Source organism: Macrotis lagotis, chromosome X, assembly GCF_037893015.1.
Source record: "Macrotis lagotis isolate mMagLag1 chromosome X, bilby.v1.9.chrom.fasta, whole genome shotgun sequence".
Lineage (NCBI taxonomy): Eukaryota > Metazoa > Chordata > Mammalia > Peramelemorphia > Peramelidae > Macrotis > Macrotis lagotis.
In genome coordinates, this window is record NC_133666.1 from 122793381 (window position 1) to 122808537 (window position 15157).

The window sequence follows — 15157 nt, forward strand, 5'->3', positions numbered from 1 at the left end:
ACTGCTGAAGATTTTTGAATTTTTTTCTCATCCTACCCCAGGACTTAAGAATATCAACATTCTTTTCAGTTTCAGGAACTTTCCATAAGAAGCTCATCTTCTGGTCTTGTTATGGTATTGCTTTTTTGTTTGTTTTTTAGGTTTTTGCAAGGCAAATGGGGTTAAGTGACTTGCCCAAGGCCACACCTAGGTAATTATTAAGTGTCTGAGGCTGGATCTGAACTCAGGTACTCCTGACTCCAAGGCCTGTGCTCTATCCACTGCATGGTATTGCTCTTTAATTACGTGTTTTACCCCTATATAGTTCAATGTGCCCTTTGAAGAAATTGGAAAGAAACCATGTTGGTAAAGAATTAAGGCTGTTTAATGGGTAAAGAATGTAGGGATGGGAATAAAGAGAGAACTTCAGAGACTGAAACTTAGCTAAAAACTGACATTCTTTTGGATGATGAAGTTTGTTGTAATTTGCTTTTCTTAATTATATTTCCCCTATGATTTATTCACAGGGATCCCAAAGAGAGCTATTGAATTTGACTCAACAGGATTATATGAACCGAATTGAAGAGCTCAATCAGTCACTAAAGGATGCCTGGGCTTCAGACCAGAAAGTGAAAGCACTAAAAATTGTTATCCAGGTCAGGACCATGATCCTTAAATTCTTGTGTAAAACAAAAAAATTGCTGAAATGAATAATATGGCTAAAGGAGACTTTTAAAACATATCTCTTACTTTCTCAGTTGATAGAAATCCTGGTCCTATTTATATGTCTTCTGTTTTGTTTTGTTTTTACAAGACAATGGAGTTAAGGGACTTGCCCAAGGACACACAACTAGGTAATTATTAAGTGTCTGAGGCTGGATTTGAACTCAGGTCCTCCTGACTCCAGGACTGCACCACCTACCTGCCCCTCTGTATATCTTCTTATTTCAAGGTTTTCTTTTCTCTTTAAAAAGAGAGATAAGGAGGTGGCACAGTGGATAGAGCACCAGCCCTGGAGTCAGGAGTACCTGGGTTCAAATCCGGTCTCAGACACTTAATAATTACTTAGCTGTGTGGCCTTGGGCAAGCCACTTAACCCCTTTTGCCTTGCAGAAACCTAAAAAAATAAAAATAAAAAAAAGGAGAGAGAGAGAGAGAGAGATAAGTCAGATAACGAATAAATCACTCCTTTAACTCATTAAAATGACCAAGATGCCATTTAACAAATCCTCTGTTTCTAAAAGTTCATGCTTCTGCAATATCTAAGAAGACTCTTCTTTATCCTTTGCAAGATCTTTTAGATGAGGGATAAAAAAATGGTATATTAGTAGCCTTGGTCCTCCTGACTTCAGGACCAGTGCTCTTATCCACTGTGCTACCTATCTACCCCTATAAGTAGTCTTGGATTAAATTGTTTGTTCTTCATTATCAAAGAAGACCACGACATCTGGGAGGTGATGCCATGATAAGCACATGAATTGGATTTTAGTGAGGGGGTGCTATACTAAGTCACCAGTCTCACTTTCTCCTTCAGAGCCATCTGGGTCCAGTGGCCAGATGTGAATCAGGATGACTCTGGATGTGAGGCAATCAGGGTTAAGTGTCTTGCCCAAAGTCACATAGCTAGTAAATGTTACGTATCTGAGAACAGATTCAAACTCCTGTCTTTCTGACTCCAAGGCCAATTTTCTATTCACTTCACCATCTAGTTGTCCCTGATTTGGCTTAGTCTTTTTTTTTTTTTTTTTTTTTTTTTTTTAGGTTTTTGCAAGGCAATGGGGCTAAGTAGCTTGCCCAAGGCCTCACAGCTAGGTAATTATTAAGTGTCTGAGGCTGGATTTGAACTCAGGTTCTCCTGCCTCCAGGGCCAGTGCTCTATTCACTGTACCACCTAGCTGCCCCACCTAATTTGTAAAGTAATAGATGATAGCTTGTGTTAACAAGAAAGTACCCCCATCTCAATTTTTTTTCTCCAAAGTAACGCCCAGAATACTAGCTGATCAATTCATCTTCCGGCATGGAATTAATAAATTCAAGGTTAGAATGAAATCTTATGTGGAAAGTAATGTCTCTGAGACATTTGCTATTCTCTGTAGAGAATAGCTTGCTCCATTTTTTCACCTCTCTTTTACCACTTCTCTTCATTTTTCCAAGAATTTGAATTACTCCTTTCAAATTGCAATATAGATCATACTAATAAACACAAAGGATGCATGGTAAATCCTCTCTGGATAATAGGCCTTTCAATATATAGTTTTTTTTCCATAAGGGATATTTCCTCAGGCATAAAGTATGGGCTGAGTATTCAACAACTGAGTATTCTACAGCTTTGATTTCCTACCCCACTTATCTTTTTTGTTTTTTGTGAAGCCACCTTAACTTTTGTTGGATATTTATAACCAAAAGGTCTGTATCCCAGACAGTAACAAGCACCTGTACTTGCTGGGTACTATACAAGTGCTGAGGATGTTAAATAAAAAAGACAAAATATGGTCCCTGTCTTCACAGAGCCTACGGTTTAATAGGGGAGATAACCTACAAACAAATATATGAAGTGCAAGCTATATGCAGGATAAATAGGAATTGTGAGCAATGACAAGACACTTAAAAGGGGTTTTATTTGGGATTTCAAGAAAGCCAAGGAGATCTATAGTTGGAGCAGAGGAGGGAGAATGGTCCAGGCATGTGGACAACTAGAGAGAATGCTGGGAGCTGAGAGATGAACAGTCTTGTCTGTGGAACAGCCAGACCATTATCACTGTATCCAAGACTACATATCAGGGAGTAAGTTATAAGAAGACTGGAAAACTTGTGAAGGACTTGGAATGCCAAATAGAGCATTTTGTATTTGCTCCTGGAGGCAAGAGAGAACTACTGGAGTTTATTGGGTGGGGTGTTTATATCTTATGCTTTAAAAAAATGTCACTTTTGTAACTGAATGCAATTTTGTGCTATGTTCTACATTTTTGAATGTTATTGGGATTTTGCTTCAAGTTTTGGGAGATATATTTTGATTTGAATTTAAAGAAACCCTAGGGTAACAACAAACAATCCTGTAAAAAAGAAAAGACTAATTGATTCATAGGCATGAATGGGCCTAGGAATGATACTATTTTGTCAAAACAATCTTTATGATTTATATTTAATGTGTAATTTAAGTAATGATATTTTTATAGATATGTTAAAAAAATTTCCAGATTGCTATTATTTTATAATGTCAGCTTTCATCTTTATTCAGTACCACAGTAATAGTGACTTTTTTTGTCACCTTTTTTTTGAGAGAAACTGTAGTCTCAAATCCTTTGATTTAGATATTTGAAATCTCATTAAAACTAATCTTTGGATCCTATTAGATATTTTGGGAGGTTTTCAGGACATGTGACGAACTTTAGCTTATATTCTTTTAAAGACTTATTATTTTACAAAGTAAATATTGTGGAAGAAAGATCATCTCATTCCAAAGACATGTGATATGAGTTGCTTGCTGTGTAGTTAAGGTGAAGTAATATCTGAATCAGCAAGTGTTTCTGCAAAATATTTTTGTTGGCAAGAACTCCCCATAGATTTAAGTTCTTCCCCTATTCTAAAACTGTGACTTCTTAAGCTTTATTTCAGGGAGACTTTATTTCATCCCCCCCATAACAGAACAACATAGAAGCTTCTAAACACACCTGGCTAATAAGAGTACATGCTTCATTCACTCTTATATGCTGTGTTTTCTTCTTTAGCTGAAGATGTAGTCAAGGAATAATGCTTAATTAGTACTCTTTTTTTATGGTTTGGATTTTTTAGTTAACATGTGCACAGTTGATCTGAAAGGTTGTTTCTTTATAGGTAAGCTTAAAACAGAATCACATCAGGAAAAATCATCAAGGCAGTTTATTAATGTATACCCCACCTTTGGACCATTTTCAGCAAGTTAATAAACACTTAAAATACTGTCCTAAAGACTCCTGGGCCTTGCCATCTCTATTGCAACTACCTAGGACTGCACATGCATCCTTCAGATGAACCCTCCTTTCCTATATGGGTTATTTCTTTCAGTTAGAGCATGAGCTTCTTGAGAGTAGGGATCTACTAGTTGGATCTACTACCTCATTGTTTTATTTGCATCCTAATTGTTCAGCAAAGTGCTTGGCTCATGATAAATATGTAATGTTTTTGATTCATTCATTTTGAAATATGCTTTGTATAGTATTGACATCCCTTGCCTAAATGGTTATGATGTTTTACAATACTAAAGAATTCTAAGTCAGACTCTTTATAATGAATGTTATTCTTTTTTTGCTTTCCTAGTGTTCTAAACTTCTTTCTGACACCTCAGTAATCCAGTTCTACCCAAGCAAATTTGTCCTCATCACTGATATACTTGATACATTTGGTAAGTCCTGGCAACAGCTAGGAAGTTTTTTTTTAATCATACTGTAGGCAAAGTGTATTTGAATCTTATAAGAGAAGTTTAGGTATTTAAATAAGTCTGTGATCAAGGATAATCTGTAGGTATTTTCCACCCTCTAAAAAGTACATTATTTTTAATAAAATCTCAATATATTGCAACTCATTGACTGATTTCATTTGAAAGATCTACACAATACCTTTTGAAGCAATGACTGATTGACTCTCAGAAGCAACAGTAAACACTTGCTTTTTTTAAAATTTATTCTCATTTTGTACAAATAATGTTTTTTTATACATTAATAAAATATTCTTGTTTAAGAGTAAACAAAATACCCCCTTCCCCCAAAAAATATAGACTCGCTTGAGTGATAAAGTAAAGGGGAGAGAAAAAAATTAAAATTAAAATAAAAAAAATAGTAATAATTGTAGGTATGGCCAGGTGGTGCAGTGGACAGAGCAGCAGCCCTGGAGCCAGGAGCACCCGAGCCCAAATCTGGCCACATACACCCAACAGTCACCCAGCTGTGTGACCCCATGCAAGCCACCCCAACCCCATTGCCCTGCAAAAACCAAAAAAAGAAAAAGAAGACCCAAAATAAAATAAAATAGTAATAATAGTAGGGGCAGCCAGGTGGCAGACAGAGCACTAGCCCTTGAGCCAGGCGCACCCGGGTCCAAATCCTGTCTCAGACACCCAATGATCACCCAGCTATGTGGCCCCAGGCAGGCCACCCAGCCCCATTTGTCCTGCACCCCCCCAAAATAATAATAATAAAAAATGTGCTTCAGTCTGTGTTCCAACACCACCAACTCTGTCATGGGTGGATCACATTCTTTATGATAAGTCCATCACAAAAGTTACTTCCATATTTTTCCACCGTTGCCATTGCTGATCGCACCTCCCTGCTTTCGTACTTCTCCACTACCATGTACTATATTTTCTCTCTTCTTTCACTCTGACTCTGCTGTACAGTAGCTGAGTGGCGCAGCAGACAGATCCCTGGCCCTGGTGCCAAGAGGCCCTGAGACCCCATACCACCCCTTAGGCCCAGCATCCACCCGGCCCTATGGTCCTGGACAGGCCATCCAATCCCAGCCCCTTGCAAGAAGTAAAAAAGAAAATGTGGTATATCTGACCTCTTTCCCACCATGGTCCATCCTCTCCTCCATCATTAACATCCCCACCTCTTCTTCCTATCCCCCCTCTCTCCTTACTCCAGATGTCTATACCCCATTGAGTATATATGCTGTTTCCTCTCCTAGTCACCTCTGATGAGAGCGAAGATTCCCTCATTTCCCCTTGCCCTCCCCCCTTCCATATCATTGCAATAGCTCATTGTAATAAAGAAAAATCTTATTATATGAAATATCTTGGGCTTATTCCCCCCTCTCCTTTTTCTTTCTCCCATTACATTTCCCTTTTTTCTATTGACTCCATTTTTATACCACATTTTATCTTCAAGTTCAGTTTTCTCTTGTGCTTCATCTATAAAAGCTCCTTCTACCTGCTCTATTAACTGAGAATGTTCATATGAGTATTATCAGTGTCATTTTTCTATGCAGGAGTACATGCAGTTCATCATCATTAAGTTCCTCATATTTTTCCCCTTCTCCACTCTCTATGCTTCATCTGAGTCCTGTATTTGAAGATCAAACCTTCTGTTCAGCTCTGGCCATTCCAACAGGAACATTTGAAATTCCCTGGTTCATTGAAAGTCCATCTTTTTCCCTGGAAGAGGACATTCAGTTTTGTTGGGTAATTGATTCTTGGCTGCATTCTAAGCTCTTTTGCCTTCTGGTATATTATATTCCAAGCCCTATGAGCTTTTAATTTAGTTGCTGCTAAGTCCTGTGTGATCCTGACTGCAGCTCCATGATATTTGAACTATGTCCTACTGGCTGCTTGTAATATTTTCTCTTTGACTTGGGAGTTCTGGAACTTGGCTATAATATTCCTAGGGGTTGGTTTTTTGGGATCTCTTTCTCGGGGAGATCGGTGGATTCTCTCCATTTCTATTTTGCCCTCTGCTTCTGGGATATCAGGGCAGTTTTCCTGTAGTAATTCTTTGAAAATGATGTCAAGGCTCTTTTCCTGGTCACGACTTTCAGGTATTCCAATAATTTTTAAATTATCTTTCCTAAATCTGTTTTCCATATCAGTTGTTTTTTCAATGACATGTTTCACATTTACTTCTAATTTTTCACTTTTTTTTTGGTTTTGAAGTATTGAGTCCTGATTTCTCGTAAACTCAGCAATCTCCCTGAGTTCTATTCTTTGTCTGAAGGATTTATTTTCCTCAGAGAGCTTTCTTATCTCTTTTTTCCATCTGGCCAATTCTGCTCTTTAAAGCATTCTTCTCCTCACTAATTTTTTGAACTGTTTTATCCATTTGACATAAGCTGGTTTTTAGCATGCAATTTTCTTCAGCATGTTTTTGAATCTCCTTGACTAAGCTGCTGACTTCTTTTTCATGTTTTTCCTGAATCTCTCATTTCTTTTCCCAATTTTTCTTCTATCTCCCTCACTTGATTTTCAAAAGTCTTTTTTGAGCTCTGTTATAGCCTGAGCCCAATTTTTCTTGGAGTCTTTAGATGCAGGAGCTTGAACTTCCTCATCTTCAGATTGAGTGTTTTGATCCTTCTTGGGATCACAGGCAAAGTATTTCTCAAGGGTGTTCCTCTTTTTTTCTCTGTTTACTCATTTTCCTAGCCTGAGCCTGGTTTTGGGGGTGCTTTCTGAGCTTTTGGGACACCCCCACAAGGATCTCAGTGTGTGAGGCTCTGTCCTCCCTCCTGGTCTGTGAATTACCACAAGTGTACCCCTCTGCCATGGGGCTGATGTGGGGGGGGGTCCTGCTGTTCTATTAGGGGCCTAGACTGGGATCAGGATCTGAATGTGGTCAGAACCCCAGAGTCCTGTTCCAGGAACAGAGGACAAAGCTCGGCAGTCTCTCTCTGTTCCCTCCCTAGGCTCTGCACTCATGCCCTGGGGGATCCTGCTTACTGGCTTCTGCTTCCTGTTTCTGGATCTGGGCTGCTGAGGCCACACTTCTCACTATGTGCCCTGTGGGCTGGGCTTCAATTGCTCGCTCTGGCAGAGGTCCCCCCTGCTGATCCCCCAAGTTGTACTTGGTGCTTTCTAGGGTGTAGATCAGGAAACTCCCCTGCTGCTGTGAGTCATGGTGCCCAGCTCCCTGGGGCTGCCTCCAGGAGGCTGAAGTTCCTTCACTCTGGCTGGCCACCCCTCTGATGTGCCACCCCTCTGGGGCTTGCCCAAGGCCACACAGCTAGGTAATTATTAAGTGTCTGATGCCAGATTTGAACTCAGGTCCTCCTGACTCCAGGGCCGGTGCTTTATCTACTATGCCACCTAGCTGCCCCCATTTATTCATTTAGAATGTTTTGCTGTTATAAAGAGTAAATCCAGGAATGTTTCTTTTTTGTATATTTTTCCCCCTGTCATTAATTTTCTTAAATGAAAATAAAGTATACTCTATGTAGAGGGATTTCAGTTTTCAAAAAATAAGAACATTTTTGCAGCTCTTATTGTATTCTAAATTTCAGTATTCTATATTACTTTCTTAAAAAAATACAACCAATTCACCATTCTTCCAGTAGTAACTAGCATGCTTGCTTTTCTGTAGCCATATTAGTATAAACTTTTATCATCTTTTTCAGTTTGAAGCCTGGAAAGTGGTAACCTTCCAGGTATATCTTTGTGCTTATAACAAGGATATTTCAATGTGTATTTCTCTGAGTTTTAGAGCATGTGAATTCTTTTGAATGTGATTATTGATAATTTGTATTTCTTGTTTTAAAAACTGCTTGTTCATATTTGTTGACTAATTTTTTAAGATTTTTACATATTCTTATAAATTTGTGTCAAATTCTTGTGAATTTGTGTTTAGATTTACAAAAAAATTATTTGTAAAAATCTTCCCCCAACTTTGTTTCTATTTTAAATTTGTATATTAATGGGAAACTCATCAATTGAGGAATGACTGAATAAGTTATAGTGTAATGAATGTGATAGAATAACTATTGTAGGGGCAGCTAGGTAGTGCAGTGGATAGAGCACTGGCCCTGAAGTCAGGAGGACCTGAGTTTAAATGCACCTTAGACACTCAATAACTACCTAGCTGTGTGGCCTTGGGCAAGGTACTTAACCCCATTGCCTTGCAAAAAAAAAATAACTATTGTATCATGAGAAATAATGAAGGAAATGGTTTCAGAAAAAGCCTCACACAATTTTTACGAATAGATGCAAAGTAAATGAAACAGAATTGGGAGAAAGTTGTATACAACAGCAACAACCACAACAACCACAACCATATGGTAAAGATAAAAACTTTGAAGACTTAGGAACTCTGATTAACACTATGACCACCAAACATATCCACAGGAATCATGATGAAACACTGTTTACTTGCAGATAGAGAGTTGATGGATTTAGAGTATAGATAAAGCATTTTCATTTTCTTTATTTTTTGACATGACTCATTTGTGAATTTGTTTTGCTTGACTGTACATATACCTGTTTTTTTTTCCCATTGATTTTTCAATGAATGGGTGACAAGGAGGCTCACAGGAGAGAATTCAGAAATGAAATTAAAATAAAAGTGAATTAAAAATAAAATTAAAAGATTGAGAGAAATTTTTGTTGAAATACAGTAAAGATTGTACCTTTACCTTTGAGGAACTATAAGGGATCTTTAAGGAACTGACATGGTACAACAGAAAGAATAATGCTGGTCTTGTATTCTGAGAACCTAGGTTTGAATCTTGGATTCTACTTACTATCTCTAATCTAGGCCACTTTAACCTCTCTGAACTTCAATTTTCTTACCTGTAAAATGAATAGTTTGGATAAGATGACTTTTAAGATTTTTCCTGCTCTGAATCTATGGTAATTTGCTGTCAGGATTTGAAAGGAATTAATTTATCTCAATCAGCTAGAATCAATGAATGAATGAATGAATGAATGATAAAAAAACATTTATTTAGTGCTTACTATTTACACAGCCTGTGGAAATTCAAGAGATATTTGTAGATAAACAAAATGTTTCCTGCTGCCAATGAGCTCAAAATTTTTTTGTTTAAACTAAAGCTTTATAGTTTTTTTTCTTTTTACCTTGCCTATATTTCCCCCATTTTCTTCCCTTCCCCGCCCCTTAGAGAAACCTATGTAACACCAACAAGAAAGGCAATAAATTTAAAGAAAAAATAAGAAGAAATAAAAAGTCATCACAACAGATTCGTACTCTTGAAAAAAATCTGAAAATATATGTAATGTTCCACATTCCTTGATCTCCAGCCTCTGAAGAGAGACAGGAAGATGTATCTTCTCATATTTATTTGATTATAAATTTTTACTTTGTGATTTTTGCTTTTATTTTTGATTGTTTTATTAGTTAGTTTTTCCATTGTGTTACTCTTTCCTATGGTAGTGTAATTTTGTTTTTCTGGTTGTGTTTATTTTAGGATGTATCAGTTTATATGTCTTCCTATTGTCCAATATTCATATTCATCATTTTTTTTGCAGTCATATTCTGTTACATTCATGACTCACAATTTGTTTAGCCAGTTCCCCATTTATGAGCATCTACTTCGTTTCTATTTTCTTTCTCCCACAAAAAGTGCTGCTTCAGAATATTTTGATGTATAAGGGATCTTTTAAAAATTAACTATTAATTTGTTATAAAAGTTAACTTATTGAATATCTTTTATTATATTATCTTGATTTGATTATAGTAAGTTATTGGTGTTCTTTATCTTTTGGAGACCATCAAAAACCAGTTTTAAAAGAAGTGAGATTTTTTATTTTCCTTGCCTCTAATCTTCTCATGTGTTTTTGGCTGGATTCTACCAGAATGACTCTTACATAAAATACATTGCCTATTTTTTCTATTTATCTCTCTTCCCCATCATACCCCAGATTTTAAAACTCTTTTATCTTCCTGCTGTTGCCATCTCCAAGTACAATACAGAATATCCTTTGAGTAAATGAAGAGTGTCCAAAGCTTCTTTCAGCCTTGATGTTTCCTGACCTCCGTCCTATAGAAAAGTCCTCAGTGTGCTGTTTTATTTATTGCATGTTGAATGGGATAAAGTAAAACATTTCCTTTAAATTTTAGACTCACTAGGTGGCAGCAGGATATAGCAAGAAAACATTCAAGGAAATGATGAGGATGAGGATGAGGATGATGATAGGAAATTTTATTTTTATTGTTTGTTTCTCAGTATAATGTCATAATGCCATGTCATTTTTTTCCCTCCCCCCCCCCAAACAGGAAAATTAGTGTATGAGCGAATCTTTTCCATGTGTGTGGACAACCGCAGTGTCTTGTCAGGTAATTTCATAGATGACTTGGTACCTTTGTAATTCTTTCATGAGGGCATTATTTTGGGATATACAGTGAGTCTCTTGAACATATGTTTTAAACATACGGCATGTAAACCTATTGTACTTCTCTCCAATTTTTTATATGTTCAGAAAAATGCATCATTAACAGATTTCTGAATAGATTCTATCTTATAAGTACCCTAGAGATTTTTAAATGGGTCAGGTTAATAGGGAAAGAAAGTAATTTGAATTTGTTTTATGCTTTTTTGAACACAAGAGAGTTAGATAGAACTGGATTTAGAAAGATTTTATTTTATACCAACTTACTTGGTCTCTTCTTGACATTTCTAAAATTCTTCCTGATTCCTAAGAACTTTTGTTTTGATTTTTAATGTAAATTTTAATATATATTTAATATGCAAAATTCAAATAGGTTTAATAATAGAGGGTAATGTATATTATATATTGTAAATTCTTAGGCTTATCTGTCTGTGTATCTGTCTATCTAAATATTAATTCTTGCTTATTTACTACATTGAAACATTATATTGAAGTATGGATATTTCCTCCATCAATGCAGATAGAAAATTCCAGTACATCTCTTGTCTGCCTCTCTTATTTGTGCCTTCTTCTAACTTCTCTTCTGGGGATATTCTTTCATTTTTTCTTGACATTTTCAAGAATACCACTAGAGTACATTTATTATCCTTTGATGATCTCTCATTATTACTACCTGACTACCCCTTCTTTTTTTTGAACTTCAGTTTTTTTCATGATTTTCTTTAATGTTGTAAAATTTATTATAATGATTAGAAAATTGATAGCATTGAATTTAAGAAGTTGCTTCTTCCATTTTTCCCATTTTTTTTTCTCTTTTTCTCACTATATTACTATTTTATAAAATCCTTATATAGGATTCTTTCTTAGGTCCTCCTTTCTTCCCTTCTCTATTAGTTCACTTAGTGATCTCACCATCTCCCATGGATTTAATTATTATCTCTATGCTAATTATTTTCAAATCAGCCTATCCTGCCCCAAATTTTCTGCTGCCCTTCAATCTTGCATCTTGAACTGCCTTTCAGACTTCTCAAACTGAATGTCAAATATGCAGACTCAAAACCTTCAAGTTATCTAGGAATCTTTACTATTTCCCATCCCACCATATCCAAGGCCTCTTGATTTCACCTTCAACAATATCTTCCAAATACATCCCCTTTTCCTCTCTGAAACCGCCTTTTAGTGTGGTTTCTCATTGCCTTATATCTTGCATTGCCTCAGTCAAACTGAAACCTTAGCTTAAAAAGACCAAGCTCTCCCACTATATCCAGGGCCATTTCCAGTTGTCCTGATTCATATCTGGCCCTGTGACCCAGATGGCCCCAGAGAAGAAATTGAGATCATTGACTTTGTCTAGTCCTTTTTCACTTAAATCCAATTCACTTGCATGTCATAGTATTACCTTTCTGATGTCATGATCTTCTTCATGAATGAAGGACAAATAGCATCTATTCTCCATTCAACCACAAAAACGTTTTATCAAATTGTGGGGTCTAATCATATCACTCCCCTACTCAATAAACTGTAGTGGCTTCTTATCACTTTCAGGAAGAAATACAAAATGCTGTTTGACATTCAAAGTCCTTCCTAACTAACCCCCTCCTACTTTTCCAGTCTTATTTTGTTTCTTTTTTGCAAGGCAGTGGGGGTTGAGTGATTTGCTCAAAGTAACACAGGTAATTATTAAGTGTCCAAGGCTGGATTTGAACTTAGGTCCTCCTGACTCCAGGGTCAATGTTCTATCCACTACACCACCTAGCTGCCCCTTCAGTCTTCTTATAACTACTCTCTGACATATTCTTCCATCCAGTGATACTTGCTCTTGCCTATTCTATGAACAGAACTTTCCATCTCTTAGCTCAAGGCATTTTATTCTCTCTGACTGCCCCCTGTGCTTGGATGTTCTCCCTCTCCTGATTATTGATCTCCTTGGCTTTCTTTAAGTTCCAAGTAAAATCCCACCTTTCCCAATACTTCTTAATTTTAGTGCCTCCCCTCTTTTTGATTATTTCCCACTTATCCTGTATCTAGTTTGCTTTGTATTTATTTGTTTGCATGCTGTCTCCTCCATTAAGCTGTAAGCTCCTTAAGGACAGGGATTGTCTTTTGCTTCTTTTTGTATCCTATCTTAGTATAGGGCCTGGCTCTTAATAGTGCTTAATGAATGTTTACTAAATGAATGAATGAAAGGTAGGAGCCATGCTCTCTTCTTTCTTCTGACATCTTGAAAAAAGACTAACTTGGGAGATGAGGTTCTGTAGGTGAAAATAAATTAATCTCATAGTAATGCCCCTTCACTTTTATTAATTTTTGTTTTTGCTTTTCTTGGTTTCATTTAATACTCTTTCTCTGAACATGCTAGCAGTCCAAAATTGAGGGCAGTGGAAGGGGAGTGAAGGATCCTGGGTTCTCAGCCTGGCAGTGCAATTGCTGACAGGTCATTCTTCATTTGTCATTTGAGAGAGTTGGACTCCCTTTCACAAATATTTGTTCAGCACCTATTTGGTTTCAATATTTTATGATTTTATGCCTTCCCAGTCACTTCTAATCCAAGGAGGTTGGGAACATGCATTTCACATTTTGGCTTCATATTCCTGCCAATTCTGAATATTAAATGAGTTTTTGCAAATTGCTGATTGTGCATTATTGTACTTACCAGATTGTTCTCAGATATAATTTCCAAGATTAAAATGTTTGGCAGGGTGCAGTGGGGAAAAGAACTCCTTGAAATAAGTAGTGTCTAACTTCAGTGATATCATTTAAAGATATAGTTACTCTCACACATAGTTAATTTAGCCTCTTAGTTGCAAGATTATTTCATATTCAGCTCAGTTATTTTGGTGTTTCCTAGAAGAATAGGTATATGCTCTAAATGTTTTTAAATTTTTACAGTATTTGCCTCTTCATTCCATTGAACTCTTTTTAACCAAAAAATCCCTTTTAACCAAAAAAAGTAACAGTGACACATCTAATAACATATGCCACATTCCAACACCTACAATGCCTGCTTTTCTATTGTGTAGAGCAGGGGTTTTTAATCAGGGCTTTATGAACTTCAGAAAAATACATTTTGAAAACTTTCATTATAATTAGTTTCTTTATAACGTATGCATTTTGTTTTATGCATTTAAGAAAATTAATCTGAAAAGGGATCCCTAGATTTTACCTGATTGCTGGGATTGGATGGAGGTGTCCATGACACAAACGATGTTAAGAACACCTATGGTAGAAAATGCTGTTTTCCTCATCAGGATTACTTGCTTCAATTAGTTAACTTTCAGATGCCTTTTAGTTTTTGTTTTAATTTATGCTATTGTAGTAAAGTATAATGTTTTTCTTATTCTGTTTGTTTAACTTTGTATCAATTCATGCAGATTTTCCCATGGCTTCCAGAATTCCTCATAGTCAGTGTTTTTTATGGTATAATACTATTCCATTAGATTCACATATTACAATTTGCCATGTCATATTCCTATCCATGCATTCTCATTTTCTTCCCAGTGTTGAACTATAACATACACTTACGCATACATACACAAATTATATGCTTACATATCTCCTTATCTACATACATGCATACATATGTAGGATTTTCCTTTCTATTTTTAACTTTCTTGAAGTATAAGATCAATAAGGAATTTCTTGGTCAAAAGATAGATGAGTAGTTGAATAATTTTTCTCACAAAATTTCAAATTAATTTTCAAAGTGTTAGAACAATTTATAGTCTCATCTCCATCGACTTTTATTATCTTTGGAACTTTTTGTCCTATAAGTGTTTAAACTAACCTTTTTTTGTTTGTTGATCCTTTGCAGTTCTTCCTTTGAAAATTGTTTGTTACTATCTTTTGATCACTTATACTTGGGGAATAAATCCTGGATTTATTATGTTTGTGTCTGTTTTCTTTATATTTTGAGTATCAAACTTAGCAGTGAAATGCTAGCCAGATTTTTTACTTTCACTTCACAGTTGGTCTTTATCCTAGCTACATTAATTGTGTTTATTCTAAATTTTAAATTTTTTCACAATCCTAGCTATGTTAATTTTGCTTCTTAGAACTTTAAATTTTTTTCACAATTGAAATTCTTTTCTTTTTTAAAAAAATTTATTTAAGGGAATGGGGTTAAGAGTGACTTGCCCAAGATCACACAGCTAGGCAATTATTAAATGTCTGAGGCTAAATTTGAATTCAGGTCCCCTTGACTCCAGGGCTGGTGCTCTATCCACTGCACCACCTAGCTGCCCCAGTTCTTTCTTTTTTTATAATTAACTCTTGTCCCTTGTTTGATTAAGAATATTCCCTCCCCAACCCTGCCCAAGTTCCACTTGTGGCATTCATTCTTTTCTTTTTCTTCTAATTTTTATAGAGAGTGTCTTTTTA

General features: G+C 36.1%; 1 protein-coding gene across 3 annotated transcripts in view; it reads left to right on the plus strand.

The window, feature by feature from the left end:
• VPS35L (VPS35 endosomal protein sorting factor like) overlaps window positions 1–15157 on the plus strand; it is a 126967-nt gene that overhangs the window by 23009 nt on the left and 88801 nt on the right. For all 3 annotated transcript variants that reach the window (XM_074205291.1, XM_074205292.1, XM_074205294.1), the window contains 3 exons: window positions 507–635; window positions 4276–4360; window positions 10668–10727. In XM_074205291.1, coding sequence (XP_074061392.1) covers window positions 507–635; window positions 4276–4360; window positions 10668–10727 — 274 coding nt within the window. The remainder of the gene's footprint in view (window positions 1–506; window positions 636–4275; window positions 4361–10667; window positions 10728–15157) is intronic.